Source organism: Papilio machaon, chromosome 1 (genome assembly GCF_912999745.1).
Source record: "Papilio machaon chromosome 1, ilPapMach1.1, whole genome shotgun sequence".
NCBI classification, from domain to species: Eukaryota; Metazoa; Arthropoda; class Insecta; order Lepidoptera; family Papilionidae; genus Papilio; species Papilio machaon.
The window spans coordinates 10,450,599-10,469,601 of record NC_059986.1 but is presented as its reverse complement, the minus strand read 5'-3'; the positions used below and the strand labels follow the sequence as shown (position 1 = coordinate 10,469,601).

The 19,003-nt window shown below is 34.9% G+C and overlaps 1 protein-coding gene across 1 annotated transcript in view; it reads right to left on the bottom strand.

Annotated features, from left to right (window-relative positions):
• The window catches only part of LOC106719228 (nephrin), a 90,507-nt gene that overhangs the window by 35,662 nt on the left and 35,842 nt on the right, over positions 1 to 19,003 (bottom strand). The window contains exons 4-7 of the mRNA XM_045684483.1: positions 5,004 to 5,212; positions 2,979 to 3,092; positions 2,101 to 2,304; positions 1,557 to 1,717 (exon numbers count right to left, since the gene is read on the bottom strand). Coding sequence (XP_045540439.1) covers positions 1,557 to 1,717; positions 2,101 to 2,304; positions 2,979 to 3,092; positions 5,004 to 5,212 — 688 coding nt within the window. The remainder of the gene's footprint in view (positions 1 to 1,556; positions 1,718 to 2,100; positions 2,305 to 2,978; positions 3,093 to 5,003; positions 5,213 to 19,003) is intronic.

Below are 19,003 nucleotides of genomic sequence, written 5' to 3'. Positions count from 1 at the left end.
TTAATGTAACACAAGATCCCACGGTTGAAATAGATCGAAACAGCAGTGGACATTGTACGAATAAAGTGGCGATGTAAAAAGGCACGTAAAATTAACGTGATTCAATCTGGATACACGTATAAATGTAGACCAACAACATAAATCGAATTTATCTGATTTTAAATTGAGTTAAAGGAAGCTAACGGAAGAGATATGTAGCAAAGTTGGAAAAATGATACGGCTATTACGAGATCTGAGCGGGGTTAATAACGTCGATAAGGAATTGGCTGCTTTCATCTCGCTGCCGCTGCCGCTGCTGTAGCCGCGGCCGCCGGTACCGGTTGCCGGCTGCGGGGGATCGATCAGGCGTCGCGCTTGGCAGTTCGCCAGCCGCTCCCGTCACCTCTCTAATTACACCTAACTACCGGACACATTCAGCGTATTATGTAACCAGGACTTTATAAACCGCACTGCCGTTGCATTCGTCCGATTTACTTACCTTGTTATCTAAACTCGTCTCTTAATTTACTTTTTGATATCATTTTTTCTTGTGAATACGAAAATTCTTTGAAGACCTTTTAATGTAACATTTTTATTTATATTTTAACAAGCATGCGGCCACCTGAAATTGCACCGCTTGAATAGCGACCACTGCACGTGCCCATATTCTATAGGAAATTATGCTGAAGATCTTGTCCGACCATCAACTTACCTTACTTACGATGTCAAACTTATCACAAGGATTTTACATTTATGGCAATCATATTATATCATTCATTATTGAAAAAATTGGCATCTGTTTCATGATAGAGCCTGATGAAGCTGTATCTAAATTTAACAACAATTTGGATTGCGGTCGAGTTCTGGAATTGGTATTATAAAAAGATAAACTTATTTCATTATCAGACAATTTATGTGAAGTTGAACGCGCGCCAACTTTTGTGCAAAGCTCGTAATGTTAATAGCGTTTAATTCAGTAGCATTATCTACCCAAAAATATTTACTCTAGTAATTTATATACCACATTTAACGCTAAGTTCAAGTTTTTTTATTTTGTTTTACATGATCTAACAGTTACTTTGGAAGAGAGGTTAGTTAATCAGTTTGACAAAGATTGTGTATAACTAGAGGATGGTGGTAATCAAACAAGCAGGTACGAGCTGCTTGCTATGTATACTAAATTTTAAAGAGTACTTGCACATTTATGTCCAACAAGTTCACGTATCTACTAATAAAGGGGTTAGATTAGAGAGTAGGGTCGCTATTATGACGAAAGGGAACATAAAGTGTGAGTACTTTACTCAACGCTGGTTTTTGTGAAATTTGAAGTATTTCCATAATTTTTCCAGTTACACCAAATGGATTATTGGTTTGATGAATTATTTTATTTTCAGTGATTATTTTTTCGTTTGAATAGTCATTTCAACTTTTAGCCATCTCCATGAAATAATAAAACAGTGACGTAGAATTAAAATTAAAAAATACGACAGCTCTAAAAAGACTATAATGAAGCTCTGTGGCAATCCTGCGACCTAGTTCACAATATTTTTACAATTAAAACCGGCATGGGCACTGACCGTGATTCTTTTGAGTTGCCTCTTGCCCTTGTGCCAGGTGAGGAGTGCGGGCGGGCGGCTGCCAGCGGACTCGCAGGCTACCTCGTAGCGACGCTCCGCCGTCAGCTCACCCCCCTCGCCCACCTCTGCCGGCCGCCGGATCTCAACGGTGAGCGGCCGCACTGCAATGCCAGCTGTCTCATTAAACCCGTTCGCGAATGAAGCACTTGAACTGTTAAATAGCCGCTCCCGGCTTTGTTGCGCTCTCAATTGCTGCTGTTTTGGAAGTATCATTTCGTAATTGAATACACATTGAGAGTCGGTTTTTCCTGTGCAGACTTTTTCAGCAATACTTCGAGTTGCCGAGAGATACAATTATATAAGCAAAGATATTTAAGTTACATACGACATTGTACATTAATTAAGGATATGACAATTTTAATCTATAGTAACATTGCAAGTGCTAAAAACATTTGTTTTTTAAGTTAACACGTGGTTTTTTAAGAAAGAAAAAAATCTTTAGAAACTCTTTTCGTATCATATCGTGATCTCATTTATAACTTACGGAACATATCGAGCACTAGCGAGAGCTCTTTAGGCGGTACGAGGTGTGAGTTGGCAGCCTGGCAAGTGAAGACGGCGGCGTAGTCGGCGCGGCGTACAGCCGGCCAAAGCAATCGGTTCTCGATCACGTCGCCCGTGTTGTGCTCGTACTCCTCATCCACCAGCACGCCGTTAACTAGCCACCGCACCGACGGTTCCGGGCGACCTGCGCCGTCACAACATCGAACAAACGTTAAATCCTCTAAAACATTCCATCTATTCTCTCGTTTCTTTAATTTTATAATTATTCTGTTTGTTTGCTGTTTTACCAAACGTCTTTTTTTGTTTTATTTTTCAATGATACATAAACTTTTTGATAACGGATGTAAGTAACATTTTTTAGATTACTTCAAAATTTTATTTTGTTACTAAAATACTTCCATGAAAAATACCTAAAACCTAATTAAAAGCGATTCCAAAAAAAATTGGGAAACTTTATCGTATGTCATCAGACACCCGTCAGTTACGCGAGAATTATTTTTTGCCAGCCGTCTCTACGACGTTGGCCGCAATCAATGTTTCGATTATGTAAATTCCCAGCCCCGAGGGTCTAATCTTGTTTTGATATTTATTCAAAAAATATCGACTTTACTTTTACGGGTTTTCATAAAAAGACATGTTTATCTGTTGTCTTTCTTAAAATATAATCAGTCAAAGTAAAATATATATAAAAATAAGAAGTGGTTGCGTTGTTGAACAAATGTAACAAGTTATGTGCGCTAGCGCTTTAATTAATCGAACTCTACTCTTGTGCTCCACTTTAACGGAAATGGTTACTCGCCAAAGGCGATGCATGTACTTATGTGGTGTTGTAATGTTGTGAAATAGAATAGGACTGACCTCCGAGCACCCGGCAGGTGAGCAGCACGTCGTCGCCCTCCTCGTGAGGGCCGAGCGTGGTGGTGTTGATGATTCGCCCCCATCGGTCTACCACGACCGGCTTCTCCGGCGGCACTGCAATCAAATTACTGGTGTAATCGTAGCTTTGAATTATAAAAGCGAAATTCGAGAAACAGTCAATGTGCTGTTCCTTTTACGCTATTTTCTGTAATTTTTTTAAATGTTTTTTTCTTTTTTATTTTGACTCAATTTACAGCAACAAACGTAACATGAAATCAGTCGTCCATAAATGGACGACAGGCTGTTACGTAAAGCGCGAATTCGAGTAACGAATTCCAAAATCCGAGGAGGAATCGAAGTGAAAACGAACCGAGAATATAAAACAGGCAAAATAAATGTTCCGGCCATAAGGCTGAATGATCAAATTTCAATAAAGAAATGTCGAGAGAGTGAGCAGAGAATAAAACGACGTTATTTAATTAAAGGGACAAGTGGCGTGAAGACAACCTGATCCCGTTCCAGGAGGGACACGATGACGAAATGCAAGTGATGAATTCAAATAAACTATGAAAAAGTAACTTCGACAAAACTATATATTTTTAAGATAAATTACCAATTAAACACGTAACCGTAATTTTTTTCAAATAGGCCTTTATTTAATTTAACATCTTATAAAAAGTCGCTTTTTGTGACCTTCGTTGGCTTGTAAGTTCTGCTTAGCCACAAAACTGATCAAAATACGATTTTCACCATCTTGTTGATTAATTATTACAGATGCGTCGTGTATGTTTTTCATTGTGAATAAAGTTTATTATACTATGAACAAAAACGTTAGCGATGAGATCTCTATCTTTTATGGTTTTCTCACAGTAACTTTTTTTGTTAATCGCACTTTACTTGCAGCACTATTCTTTGCTGTTGTAAACGTATTCGTTGTGAGGAAAATTAAATGTAGATTAAAATTAGACAAATAGTTGTGAAAATATTACGATCACAAACTATAAGCGTAACAAAAAATAAACAGTTCACGGTTGAAGTGCGGCCGTTTTACAAGGTTTTTGCTAATCGATGAGAGATCACTGGCAGGGGTAACCGGAAAAAGTCAGGACGGGTAGCTAGTATTTAAAAAACTATTTTTGATAAGAGATAGATTTCTAAAACCTAATTGGTTGTGTCGTATCGAATGAACCGTCTAAAATGATTATCGTTACATTTGGGATTTGACCCGCGGCCGCACAATTCCCACGAGGATTAACTAACTGGCCAGTATCATGACTAAATCCGAACAACATTTATAAAAGCTCAACTAAAAGCTTGTATAAATGTTAAACTGGTCACAATTAAAAGCAACGTATGCCGATAGTGTAAATAAAGTCACATATATGTATCAGTAAAAAGCAAGCGAATCATTGAGACGGATAAATTGATTTGCGCGCAAGAAGCGAATGTGCTGTCGTGTCAAAATTTAATTAATCACAGTTAGCGTCGGGGTAACGAGTAGATACGTAACGATGGGTCTGATCAAATTATTGAACATTTCATAGCGGTGTTAATGAATATGGAGCACCTCGGCGCAAGTCGGCGTCGGGCGGTGATTGAATATTCTGCAAGAAACTTTAACGACTACAATGCTCTTGACACCCAGAGGACTTGTTAAATTATACATTTATATGAATTCTACAACTGTAAAGAGACCCAACTAATTAGTTTTGGGACTTGCGACGATAAACTACAGTCAAAATTTGATTTACTTATTTAAAGTTTAATCAAAAACTTGAGTCTTGCGTCTCGTCTCGGGTCCAACGGCTTCTATAATTTGTATAGGCTGATAAATATTTCATTGCAAGCAAAGTATGAAAGTAGGATTGTAAGATTACATGAAGAGTATTTCTGCCAATCATCATAAGTAAGGACAAAAAATGATGGAACTGAGACTGGTATTTCAATCTAGTATCAATCATGTCAACTAAACTTGTAAGTGGTAGCTTGAAAGATAATTTTCGGTGAAGCTGGGTGATACGTTACCGACGACAGTGAGGTTGTATCGGAAGCTGGTTGTTTGGGTATTGCGGAAGTCGATGCGGCAGCGGTAGACGCCCTCGTCGCGCCGTTTTACGTCGCGCACGAGCAGCGCGGCGGGCGGTGGGGAAGTCGAGAAGTGCGCTCGCGGCCCGAACACCTCCGGCGCGGACCAATGTCGCGCCTCCGACAGGTGCTTGCCGCGCACGTCGAAGCTGCAACAAAACATCATGTTCTATATTGACAAGGAATGACGTTATGTAAAAAAAACGAACTAGGAGCTTTTTATCTTAATGTTTCAGAGAAAAACCACTGGATAAAGCTGGAAGTCAACCTTTCTCAACAATAAATGGAGAAACCAAAGAAAAGTATTCAGAATCCCGTACCAAAATGAAGTTATTTTGTATCAAGCAATGATAGCGTAAGCGCACAAAAATAAGAGAAATGCCATCGCCATATTTTAGCGCTCAATTTTCGATCAACGAATTTCTGAGCTAAGCTGCGAATGGCTTTCATTTCAAATGGACAAAATCGCATCACACGTGCACAATATCTGCCGCCGCCGCCGCTGGCCGCAAACCGCGCCTCTGTTCGACCAGATTCACGTCGAGATATTTCTGATATTGGCCGGTAGTCGCAAATAGCTATTGTATGTAAGCTCCTCAGGTATGTTCGCTGGCTATCGACGATATTTTAGGTTTACTATCGTGATCTGAAAATGTCAGAAGCGAATAGAATCATTTATCCGATACCAGACATCGACACGTACAAAAACTTTCCTTTGACATTCGATCTTGATAGAATATCGACAAGGGATCACGGAAATAAATTTAAAAGTTATTTAGTTTTTGTGACTTTGCGCCTTCTCTACTGAATGATGGAGCGTTTACACATGGTAATTTATTCTATAATGACTCTTGTTCATGATGTCAGATTGAAAAAATTTAATGACAGAACACAACATACTTGTCATGAGACATTTTCTATTAAATCTCATAAGTCAAAGCATTTATTTTATATTCCTGCTACAAATTTTCATGTCATCGTAAAGGTAATAACAATGATGATAAATTAAAATCAAGACAGGTGAAATTCGAAGCTTCGTGTCAGTTGTGAAAAACCGTTGTAACGTTTGGTGCCCGCCGCCCCCCGGCCCCCGCGACCTCACTGCTTGCCCCTGCACGACCGAGCCCCTGTTTGCGCAAACCGTCGCCGTTTCAATTTAATCCGTCATCACTCATAACATTTCGACGACCCAAAAAAATATTGAATAGTTTATGGGTAGGCCGCAACGGGAATTCGTATGGCATGAAAATACGGGTAACTCGGATCTCTGGCAAATTTGCTGACTATAAAAAATATTATTTTCCTGCACAAGTATTCCTCGTGAAAACGTTGGATTACTGTGTAACGTCATATATATTTTATGTACGAGTACTTCATAATTCTGTATTTGTTTTATGTTTTTGTATAACATGCGAAAAGTGATCGATGTCTTGTATACGTGTAGTGAATCAAATCAATATTTTATTCAGGAAAGTAACGAAGTCAGTCAATGTGGATAGTCAATGCGGCGTTTGAAGTCTAAAGAAAGGCTGTGCAATAACTAATTAATCGTAAATAGTTACGTTGGCAAAACAATCCGGTCCACAAAGTGTAATCCAAGACTTTCTCATTCAAAGGTTTTCTCAACATTTAATGATATTCAACGATCTTAAATTTAAACTGTTACAATTGTATACACAGTTATTTGTGTTTCCATACGAAGTTTGCGAATACATTACACCGGAGCCCTCAGGGTTGCCACAACTGCTGACGTCACGTCAAGGCAGGGCGGCATCAATCAACATATTAAGTTTAGTCGAAGTCTTACTTTGCAAAGATATAAATTAATATCAATATTAGTTAAAATTTCTTCTTCTGCTAAAATAAATTCTTAAAATGATAATGTTGAATGGTATTCTGTAAGTTGTATAACAAATAAGACTTTTCAACTAAAATAATAAAAGCTCTTACGAAGGCCTGTAAGCCTTACCCTTTGGTTAAGCTTCGTCTTTTATGATTTCTCTGGCGGATAGAAAAGTAAAGACATTTTATTTCGAAAAATAAATATTTGATTATTATTTCTTTTACCAAAGTTACGCAATGTGACCTTATTTACACCAAATAAAGGAACATGCGAATTATTTATTTTATTTATCACGTCCTTTTACAGACAGTTTTAATATGAAATTTTCAGATAAATTTTTGTCATTTTCCGATGCATCGAGCAATGGAGTTGGAATGACTACGAAACACATCTAAATAGCAACAAGTTTGCGCTGCGCTGACAGTTGACATGAAATATTTTGCCAAGTTGGATGCACCTGTTTCTACTCGTACTGCTTTACTAATGCACGATGTTTGTCGCTTACGACGGATATGTATAGGATAGTGGCAAGGAAATTTCTAGATTGTTTTACGTACAAAAGGTTACAGTTAAGAGATTCGTTGATTTTGTTTGATTATAACGGCAGAGAATTAATTATATGTGTGCATAATTTGTAATCAATACATATTCTTCATAATCGGTCGAATTGCGTCTCTTACCGTTGGTTTCTGAGACCAAAATCTCCGTTTAAAACGTATTGTTATCTTTGTTCTGTCAAAGATAAAATATCCTTGTTATTTTGTTACATTATCAAAATCGTGTCATAATTTAAAGATAGAATTTTATTGAAAGTTGTTAGTATATACAGATTGTTATGATTATAAAATCAATATTTTTTTTATGAATAATTTTCATTATATTCACAGGCAACATTTACCTAGGCAGGGCGCGACAGATTTAGGCTTAATTCAATACATCAAAAGCAGCCGGCGTGTCGACAGATTTATGAAGGTAAAGTATGAACGAAAACACTAGCAAACTTTTTTCCGCTTTTGTGTAAAATATGACGAGGTGCTATTTTTTTGGTATATGAGCTTATCGCGCCAAAACGAAATGAGCCCATGAAAGGAAAACAACGACTCGATTTTCCAACTTTTGACGTCTATAAAATAATTATTATATTTTTTTAATAAACAAAAATAACAAAAATGCTAACTGTGAACAAAACTTAATAATTTACTTGATTTGATGGCTCCCAATTTTAATTACCGCCAGCTGGATACTTCGATCTAGTTCTCACATCATCGCATCAATTCATTTTTTGGTTAAAGTATTATACCTATTTTACTTTAATTTACATGAAAATGAAAGCCTTTAAAATTCCCTCGGCAAAGTCAAAAATTACCCTAAACCTGCTTTGCTCGACAAGGTTTTTAAGTTTGTAAAATGTTGTTGCCTGCCAGCGATGTCTTTCAAAGTTTCATTGAATTTCCTCACAGTCTTTTGAATCTTTCATTTCAAAGTTATAATACTATTTAAGAATACACTTTTGAACTTAACTTATACTTTTAATAATATTTTACAGCCTAAATACAAACTTTATATTGGTCAACTTGTTGAATTTTGCAAGTTTTACGTTTAAAAGCTTATTTACAAAATACAATAAATAAGTTACACTTCAAGATATTTAAAAAGGTTAAACAATTATGTGTGTCGTGATTGGAGACAATTATCGTTATAATATATTCAATATCACGTGCAAATTTAGTACACATTTTTCAAAATAATTCTTACGAATGTAGTAAATGATATAACAACAATATAATGTGTGTTTTATCATGTGATTTAAACATTTTCTCCTTTTATTTTTGTACCCTTATAAATCTGTCACATCGATGGCCGCCTTTGATATATTGGATAACATTCAAAACTTATTGCTGCTCCACTCTATGCCAACGAACTTGAATCCTTTCATAATATAGTCAGATTTTATACGACTTATTAAGATTAAATTAAGATAAGCAATGCACATTAAGTTATATTTGTAAAGCAAATGGTAAATTTCAAAAACAGATTACAGAAACGAAACCGTTTTTGTAAAAGAACTTAAATTTATAAAATCATTAAAGAAAATCCATAGTAGAAACGGCTAACGTATAAAATCTAATTTGTATAAGAAAGCCCAATATAAAACCAAACAATACAATAGTTGAGAAGTGTTTGCTGTGAAGCTCGACGAGGCGAATCGTTTGCGAGCTTCACAAATTCTCGCTGCGGTTGCAATTTTTTGACTGTTCCATATTTTGAAACGTGAAAATGTTAAAAGTGCTGAGTGATATAGTGATACAGCGAGGCGCGGGTTCATTCAATGGATCTCGTATCTGGTCTATTTGTTCTGATCGAAAATGAAACTTTTTCGTATTGTTGCATGGAAGTATCGCGATGTTAAAACTGGGACTCAATTCTCTGCTCAGGTATTCTGGATTGATTACGAACTTTGATTTATACTGACATTTTTGTTTATCATATTCATTTTTAAATTACAAAGGAACATACATACATATTTTCTTATTGGTAGTATTTAAAGGTGTCATTTTAAAACATAATATATTTAATTATTAGAATTATACTCTTAATCCGTGAAGTATCGACCGTGAAGGTATCGATTTAGTGTGGAATTATATAAATAATTTACTGGGGTGTCCCAGAAGTAAAGAGACAATTGAATGAAATTTTTTTTGTATGAAAAATTGTAAGTCAACTGTTCAGTGTGTCATTATAAATTATGCATAATAATAATAAAAATACAATCTATATCAAATTTGATCCTGCGATGCCTTTATAGCCGATTTTTCTCAAATTAATGCATGCACGTCTCATGACTGCTTTTCAAGAAGTTTTTTAGCCAATATAGTCCATCTTTGTTTGAAAGATGTCAACATTTTTGATTTTTCTGAATACTTTATATATTCCTTTTTACACAGAGCCCAAAACATTTCGATATTTCGAGCTTGAGAAACATTTGGAGTATTGTTTTGCGTCGATATGAATTCGACGCCTATAGATTGCAAATATCGAGTGACTTCAGACTCATAATAACACGAAGCCATATCCGGCTAGAATACAACGTCTACCCTCCGATAATACTTGTCTATAAACGGTTTTAATCGCATCATAATACAGTCTCGAAAATAAATTTGTGAGTTCATAGACCGTGTTCAGATAAATGGTTCGGAAACATTGCCGTTTTCGTCCATAGCTTGCCAACCAGATACTTCTTAAAAAATTTAGCATTTGTTTTAACTTTTTCACTGTAATCCAACTCACCACGACTGTCTGTCTGTCGAATATCAGAGGGTCAACCGGTACGTAAATTTCATCAACAATTATGAGAATTTTTTTCAAAAATTTTTGGTAAACTCGACGGCAACCTCGCTTAGCACGCACTTCTTGGTCTTTCACGTACAATCGCGGAACTTCCCGGTGTTCCACCTCTAGGGCTATAGTCGTTTCGTACGCATTGAGACTACGACGCGGAAACAATAACCAATATAATATATATCGATGGCCCCAACGAATAAACGTGTAAGAGCTCTTACCCAAAAATTTTTTTTTCGTATTTTTCGTTTGCTTGGCCTATTATACACCTATATTTTTTTTTTTTTAATATTTTAGACTTCGAATAAGCCTTTTTATAGCACAATATTTCTTTATTGTACGGAAAAAAAAATTTACATATCACATGAATAATAAAACATGCGCTTATTGCCGATTATTAGTTTATTTGAGTTCACCAGAATAAACTTGTTAAATCAATCTGTCGCTCGTGTCTATCCTTTCCTTTGGGTAATAACTCTTGCACGATTTTTCGTGTAAAAACGCAAGCGACTTTTATCAGTAATGCCTCATTGCAGGCGGCAAAACTTTGAATATAATAATTACAGCTATGCTATTGTCTTTTAACATTTTCTCTTGTTTTTTCTACTATTGTAAAGGTTTAAGCCCTAATATTATTCGATCATGAATTTGAAGTTATTGGTAGTAACCGTTTAATAAACGGTTACTTTCCCAATAGTGTCTATTGCAATCGCTCGTTACAAAAGGGGCGAAGCGGGGGCGGGGTATGTAAGATGCGCGTGACATCGCTAGACCCCGTAAGGTCAGTCCGGATGCGAACTTGCTCGAGTTATTACGTAATTTCGTATGTTTACTGGGCACATGCATTGTTGTTAATATTCATATTAAATCATTAATGAGTGATAAGTATAATTATGAATAGACACAGAGGTACTTCAAGTCGTTGCAGAAAGATATTAAAATTGGTGAACTATAAAATACACGGTATGTATGTACCTACATATTATTGATTAACTACTTTTGTAAGTAAGAGGATACACACTTTAATCAATGGAAATTGGATTCTTATTATTCTTTCCCTTTATAACAGGTGGTACCATGTTATGTGGACTCCGACAACTTTTTTAGTTAAATGTAATAAGAACGAAAATCACCTGACACAGGCACCGCGCGGCAGTTGCCCATTATTTAGCTAATTTATTGTCTTATGTATTACCTATGTAACTATTCGCTTTAGAAGGATTATTTGCTTTTACAGGTTCAGCTGATATTGTATATATATTGTATATTGTATCGAGTAAACATTTTTTGATCCATGTTAAGTACTTTTTTTTTTCAGACAATATTATTAATGAAGACGACAGTAGTATTGAACTTGAAAAACAAAATGAAATTAAAGGTGAGAATGATGAAACTTTTTCTTTGGTTGTTGGTTAGATATAATCCTCCTATAAGTTTTATATATATATATATATATATATATATACTTACCAAGGGCTGCGTAAGGGGTGAGGGGCTGAGTATAAATGTAAGTAAATAGTTATTGAAAACATAGTAATGTAGTCATTTGAGTAATTTGTTTCAGAAAATTTCACATATCTTTCGCGAAGTTCTTTCCCCATTGATGGCATATCAGACCTAAAAGAAGTCAACTCAGAACCTGATGATTTTATTACACCGGCTCCACTAATAGTAGTAAATGTATCTCCACATGATAATAATGCCTCACCACCAAATGTACCAACAAATGACATTTTAGATATTTCTCATAATGTTATTGAATCATTACTACCTGAAATGGAATACCCTACTCCATTGCAATCTGTAAATAATAATGATGATTTACATACTACTGATAATTCTATTGTAATGACTCCATCAACCCAACAAAAAATAGATTTTGTAGCCACGCCGACTGTTTTATACATTAATAATGATTACGATCTAAGAAATATTTCCGACTTAGAGGGTTTTTTACATAGTATTGAAACACAAAATATATCACAGGATATTGTAACTACAGAATCGGAGGAAAGACCCGTCACTCCTATAGAACCGCTTACGAAAAAGAGAAAAATAGATCCTAATTTATGGAAAGATCGCAAAAATAAAACTCTTAAAAATTCTGGTAAAAGTTATGAAAGTGTTAGAACTAAAAAGAAAAACGTAGAAAAATCTATAGGTCCACCATGCAACTGCAAACTGAAATGTTACGAAAAGATACAGCAAAATATGAGGAGTAAAATTTTTAAAAATTTTTGGGCTATCGGGGACCACGAAAGACAGTGGGATTTTATTAACCGCCATGTAAAAAAAGAAAACGTCAAAAAAATTACAGTTGAACGTAAAAATAATCGTACTCAAACATTAACATATCAACTATTCGATGATACTAATTCCATGATTAAAGTTTGTAAAATTATGTTTTTAAGTACCTTGTCTATTACACAGCAAGTAGTATACACAGCTATTGATAAATTGGGAGATGACAATTATTTAAAAGATTACAGAGGAACTCATAAGAATAGGCCAAGAAGAATGTCAGAAGAGACTGAGAAAAGTATAATTGACCATGTAAATCTATTTGAAAGAGTTGAATCACACTATACTCGTAAAGATAGTCAAAAGCAATATCTGTGTGAAACATTGAATGTCTCTAAAATGCACCGATTATATTTAGAATGGATAGATACAAACCACCAGTACAATGAAACATGCAAAGCAACTAAACGGCAATATGAAATAATATTTAATACGAAGTTTAACCTATCCTTTCACAAACCTAAAAAAGATTTATGTGAAATATGTTCAATTTACCAAAATTCTGATGATATTAGAAAAGAAAAGTTAAAAGCTGTTCAGGTGACAGTGTTGTAGCATGTTTTGATCTGGAAAAGGTGTTAAATATCCCCCAAAGTGAAGTAGGCATATTTCATTATAAACGAAAGTATCCTGTATACAATTTCACGATTTATAATATCTTAGAGAAGAAAGGTTACTGCTACGTCTGGCATTGTCAAATTGCGAAAAGGGGTGCGATAGAAATAGCTAGTTGTCTTTGGTCATTTATCCAGGCACACGTTGAATTAGGAATAAAAAACATATCCTTTTATTCTGATTCATGCGCAGGGCAAAATCGTAATCGTTTCGTATTCGCCATGTTTTCTTTAGCGGCGAAGAAATACAAGATAAAAATAACACATAGGTTTTTGGAGAAAGGTCATAGCCAATCGGAGGGCGATTCTATGCATGCTGCTATTGAGCGTTCTAAGAAAAAGCATACTATCTACACACCTGACCAAATGTATTCCTTGATAGAGAATGCCAAAGTTACCGGGCATAAGTATCAAGTAAAACAAATGACGCAAGCTGATTTCATAGATTTTAAAGAATTAATTAAAGGGAAGAATTGGTTAAAAGATACAGATGGTAATAAAATTTACTGGAGCAAAATTAAAGAAGTAGTTTTTCCTTATAATCAACCTGATACAGTTTACTTTAGATACAGTTTTGAAGACGAATTACAAGAGATGCAAGCTATTACGAGGACTAACTCACGAAGGCGACGAGGGGAACCTATAGAACACGCTGAAAACCTAAAACTCGCATACACTGGAATGCTACCCATACCTCTTCCTTTATATAGAGATTTAATAAGTCTGTGTGACTCGGGAGCCATACCAAACCATTACCAGTGTTTTTACAGAAATCTAGTGCCATTAAATTCCACCTCAGTTACCAACGATAGTGACGAGGAGAATTATTAGTAACCACTTATTAATTGTTTTCTGCTAGATTTTTCTTGTTTTTGTTTTAGTAATAATATACTTGATAAGTACCTACTTCGTTCTAAATTGGATAAATAAATAGTAATTATTCTTATTAACAATATTTTTTATTGAACCTTCCACAAAAAAAAATAGCTAATTTACATTATTTACCATGCACTAATAAAGTCGTATTACATAAATATTGAGTCGATCTTGTTAACACAAATATACGGGCCTTTATCTTTACAAAAATGTAAAAGCAACAAAATATACAAGAATAAGTGTGTAGATGACCAGAGCTAGGCTCAGGGAAAAAAAAATATACGTGGAATAACCATGCAACATTTCACTACACTTGTTTAAGCTTCATTTATGACACGAATAAACGTGCAGTGATACAATAATGTTAACAAGTCACATATTATTCACTAGAATAATAATTTAATACGGTTTTTCTTAAATAATGTAGTAAACCGATAATATTTCATTTATAATAAATATATGAGCTGAAAGATATCTTTTTTACCTTTAATTTCATCACACATTATATTTGTCTATTTATTATGTAATTAAAGTTATGTGATTCCAAACGTTTTTATATCTTCCTGAAAAGTTGTCGTTTTTCGATTGCACGTTTATTCGTTGGGGCCATCGATATATATTACCAATATAATATATAATAATAAGGGTGCAGTCTTTAACTCTAATGTTCGAACACGGTCTGTGAATGGTCAGCGTTGTAATAATAGACTCAATAAAAATATTATTTTCTTTGTTGTCGTTCGAAACGAAAGCAGCGTTACTTCGGACTCCATTATTTCATTTTAAAATTATTCTGTTTTAAAATAAACAACGTAAATCATCTGAAGTTTTAATTTTTTTCTACCAATATTTTACTTAGTCATATGATAATTATGAATTAAAAAAATAAAATATGTTTTAGAATTATAAATAACAATAAATATTTATCATTTTAGCAACATAATATTGTATAATTTACCTTGTGTTATCTTTCTTGGAAACATAATTATGATTTCAAATTTAACCTGATTTAATGAATTTATTTGAGTTCATTTAAATTACTTTGTACGTATTGTTCGTACTTTGGAGCGGACAATTTCACAAAAGTCTTCATGCCCAGATCTTGAACTTTAATTCTGGATATGATTGACTTAGATATTTTTAATTTGTGAGCCGCAGTCCTCACAGATGTTGAAGGTGGTTCTTTAAAAACCTTTTTTATCTTATCTATGTTTCGATCAGTTGCCGTGGTACTTTGCCTTCCCGGAATCTTCTTAAAATCAGTCTCTCCTGATTCTTCATACGTTTAATTATCCTGTAGATACTTGTTTTTATAACCCCTTCTTGTGAAAAATTACGAACTGCATCGGTTTACCCTTTATTAAAATTGGACTGAATTACTCTTTTTTCTAACGATTCACGTTCGGTCCGCTTCATGTTAGAAAAACATCGACAATATTTGCAAAACCACGCGAATTTGACAGATTTGTTACCGGTGATTATTATGGCAAGAGTTATTTTATTTTTTGAAAACCTTTTTCTCGGCCGATATGAACACTCAGTTTTGTCTCTTTACTTATGGGACATCCTTTATAAGACATTAATCACATTTACTCAGACATAAAATGACGTATACCTAACGTCCGGCGCATGAAAACATCTAAATTATTAATGAAAGCGATTTCCACCGCGTACTTAATAATTACCTATACATATAACTGCCAATTTATAACAAGGATTTTATGTAAGTGGTCGTCCGTCGGCTATTACTCCACGGTCACAGACTATCTATAAATCATAGAGTCTTCGAATGTTACGTTTCACTTTGTGACCTGATTTAACGACTCTTATTAATATGTAATATAATTTCAATGTTATACATTTCTAGAAATCATTGTCTTTATTTTCTTTTTACATACCTGAGTAAATAACGGTAAACTGTATGGAAAATAGGAATTAATGTATCTAACTGCTCGCAATTCAACGTAATCAATAAGTAGAAATTAATATTTACAGTCACTAAAATATGGAATGAATCTATGACAAATAGACTAATTAAAGATATTATTCAAGTCTAAAAAATAGGTGGAAATTTTTAGGTGACTTTTTACCTTGATAACTAAATAAATTAGGCTTGAAAGTTTTTATTACTCTGGCGAAGAGACAGTTCTGCCGGGCGCTTAGTATGCGACACCGGGTACGTAATAAAGTTAAGTGGAGCCAGTGTTTAGACAGAATAAAGTAAGATACAAAGTTCGTAAACGTATTACCAAACTGATTAAATTTAAACATTGTTCACACTGTACTAGAACTTTCTATTATACATAATATTAAAACGAGCCAAGGAAAATTGGGCATCAATATACTAGTTTAAAGAAAAGTCTTTAAAAATATTACAACTGCTATTTACTTTAACAGTATTATGTACATGAGATTTCAACGTCTAAATTAAATATAAAACAATAGTATATAGACATTGAAGTGTCAGGTTATAAGGATGTGTCTACAACAAGACCTATTAAGACATTACAGTGGTAGACGCCAGGAACTATAACATCAGTTGCAAGAATTGGCCGGCTCGCCCGGTGAAATACCACGACCACACAGAAGACTGGCGTGAAGTGGAAACAATTCCGCATTTCGACTGACGAGTGAGGTACCGGAGGTCTAATTTTAGTCCTCTTTCCCTTCCCACCATTTCGATTAGAAGTAGGCAACGGATCTGAAATTGCGGATGTCTATGGGCAGCGGTCGCTTTGCTATTTCGGCAAACTCGGGAGACCGTTCGCTCGTTTGCCACCTTTTTAAATATAAAAAAATATATGTTCTCATAAAAAATACTTGCATAGAGCTTCTGAAAAATGTTTTTGTTTTTATATTTTATTGTTACGTTGAATAAAACAGAAAAGTACCTATAAGGTAAAATATTTACGATGGATGTATTAAATTGATAGGAATGTGTGGCGGGTGGGCGTGGGCGTGGGCGTGGGCGTGGGCGTGGGCGTGGGCGTGGGCGTGGGCGTGGGCGTGGGCGTGGGCGTGGGCGTGGGCGTGGGCGTGGGAGTGGGGCGTCACGTATCGACAGAAATACAATCATACCGTCAGCAATTCGTTTGACAATCTCCGGCGACAAGCCGCCAGTCAATATGTTGAACGTTGTCGAGAACTCGGGCGCGCGGGAATTGCGCAACCCCAAAGGTCCGTATTGTGACAATTTCTATTGAATTTTCAAACGTTGGAACATCGTCAAGTTTATCAATGTAATAAATATATGAAGATATGCTAATGTATTAAATATTTTGTGTTTACATATAAATTGCCCCAAAGCGGCTAACAAGTACAGGAATGTAAAGTGATGTGAAGAACTCTAACCTCTCAAAGAGTAGGCACACAAACACAAAGTTGCTGTTATATTTTTATACGACTGTCTAATTTAAATGACTTAGAAATAGAACGCAAAAAAATAATTTAAAAAAAGTCTACAATAATATAATGTCTTCGATCATATTATAAATTGTAATCGAATACCTACGTTCTATTCTAACAAACATACATGTTATATGGTTACAGTCGGTTTCAGAACCTAAAATCTCTGTATAGAATATACCGGCATCCCTATCATTATTCAACACAGATAACAATATGTTTTAACGGAGATTTTGGTTTCTGAAACCCACGATTAGCTTTGTAAAGTTAAAAAAATACTGTAAAAAGAAAGAATTTTAGAAGGCATTGTTATGTAAGCAGTTCGAGGACGTCTACGATACAGCAATTTTCGTGCAATGCACAACGTATTCGTTGCGAGTCGGGTATTAAGCTCATGAAATATGATGCACTCTACTGACGTTTCATTAAACTAACTAATTTAATACTTGTTTTAAAATATTATAATATTATATGTATTTAATTTTAGCTAAGTTTTAGTTCGTTTTAATGATTATAAACTTCGTAGTTTTTGTTGTGTATAAAAGTATCTCTAATTTTTGTATTAAACTCCAAAAATTGAAAATATTTTGTCTATAATCCAAAAATATTATAGAATAAACCTCTCAAAAGCCGTTGTCATTGGATCGTTTGTCAAATATATGGCTTTTCCTCTCTCGACATGCTTAGATAACGCTAGTCTGAAAATATTGTCCCGTCTCCGGCAACTAGCGCACAATACCTGCTCCGAACGACCGCAGCCGCGCTAAACTTGTCCATGTCGATGTCGACAGCCATACGCTCCACTCGATATATCGACAGGCTTGCGGTTGTCAAACAAATTGCCGACAATACGGGTTTTTGTCGATAACCCTAACCGACAGCCAACACTGTTTTTTGTTGCACCGTACATGGCTTTGTCTTCGCTCAGTGATTGCCTTTTACAAACCAATAGTCACTTTTTCTTTTATTTTACTACAAAAGTTATAATAGATATTGTTTTTATGACGGAGGATTTAAGGTGTTCTTTGTAATCAAAATCCGGATGTTAAAAATGTTCTTTAGAACCGTACAGGTGACATTTCGGCTGTAACAAAGAATTTAATGACACTGCCGGTGCGCTTTAGAACTTTGTATCTCTTGTCGTTGTACAAACGCTGGGGCCACTTAACTTTATTACGTGCTCGGCCTCGAATACTAAACACTCTCCTCTTTTGTTTCTCCGTCACTGTAATAAAAATATACGGACCAATTTCTGTAGTTTTAGAAATAAGCAAATTAGGTACAGTAGAATTCTAGAAAAATTTCGTACTTATAAGTATGTTTAATTATTATTTGTGGCATTTAATTGAACTCAAGTACAATATTGATCATGATCTGTTAAACATAAAATATTTTCTTTACTAAGTTTTTACATTTGTCACCAATTAAATGTAATAAAACGGAATAATGTAATGCGTCGGCACGATGATCTCCTAAACCGAAAGGTGAAAATTTTCCGAGCAATAAATATAGCTGAAAGTTTCCGCTGACGTGAGCTGAGAAATATTAAAGAAATACATCTG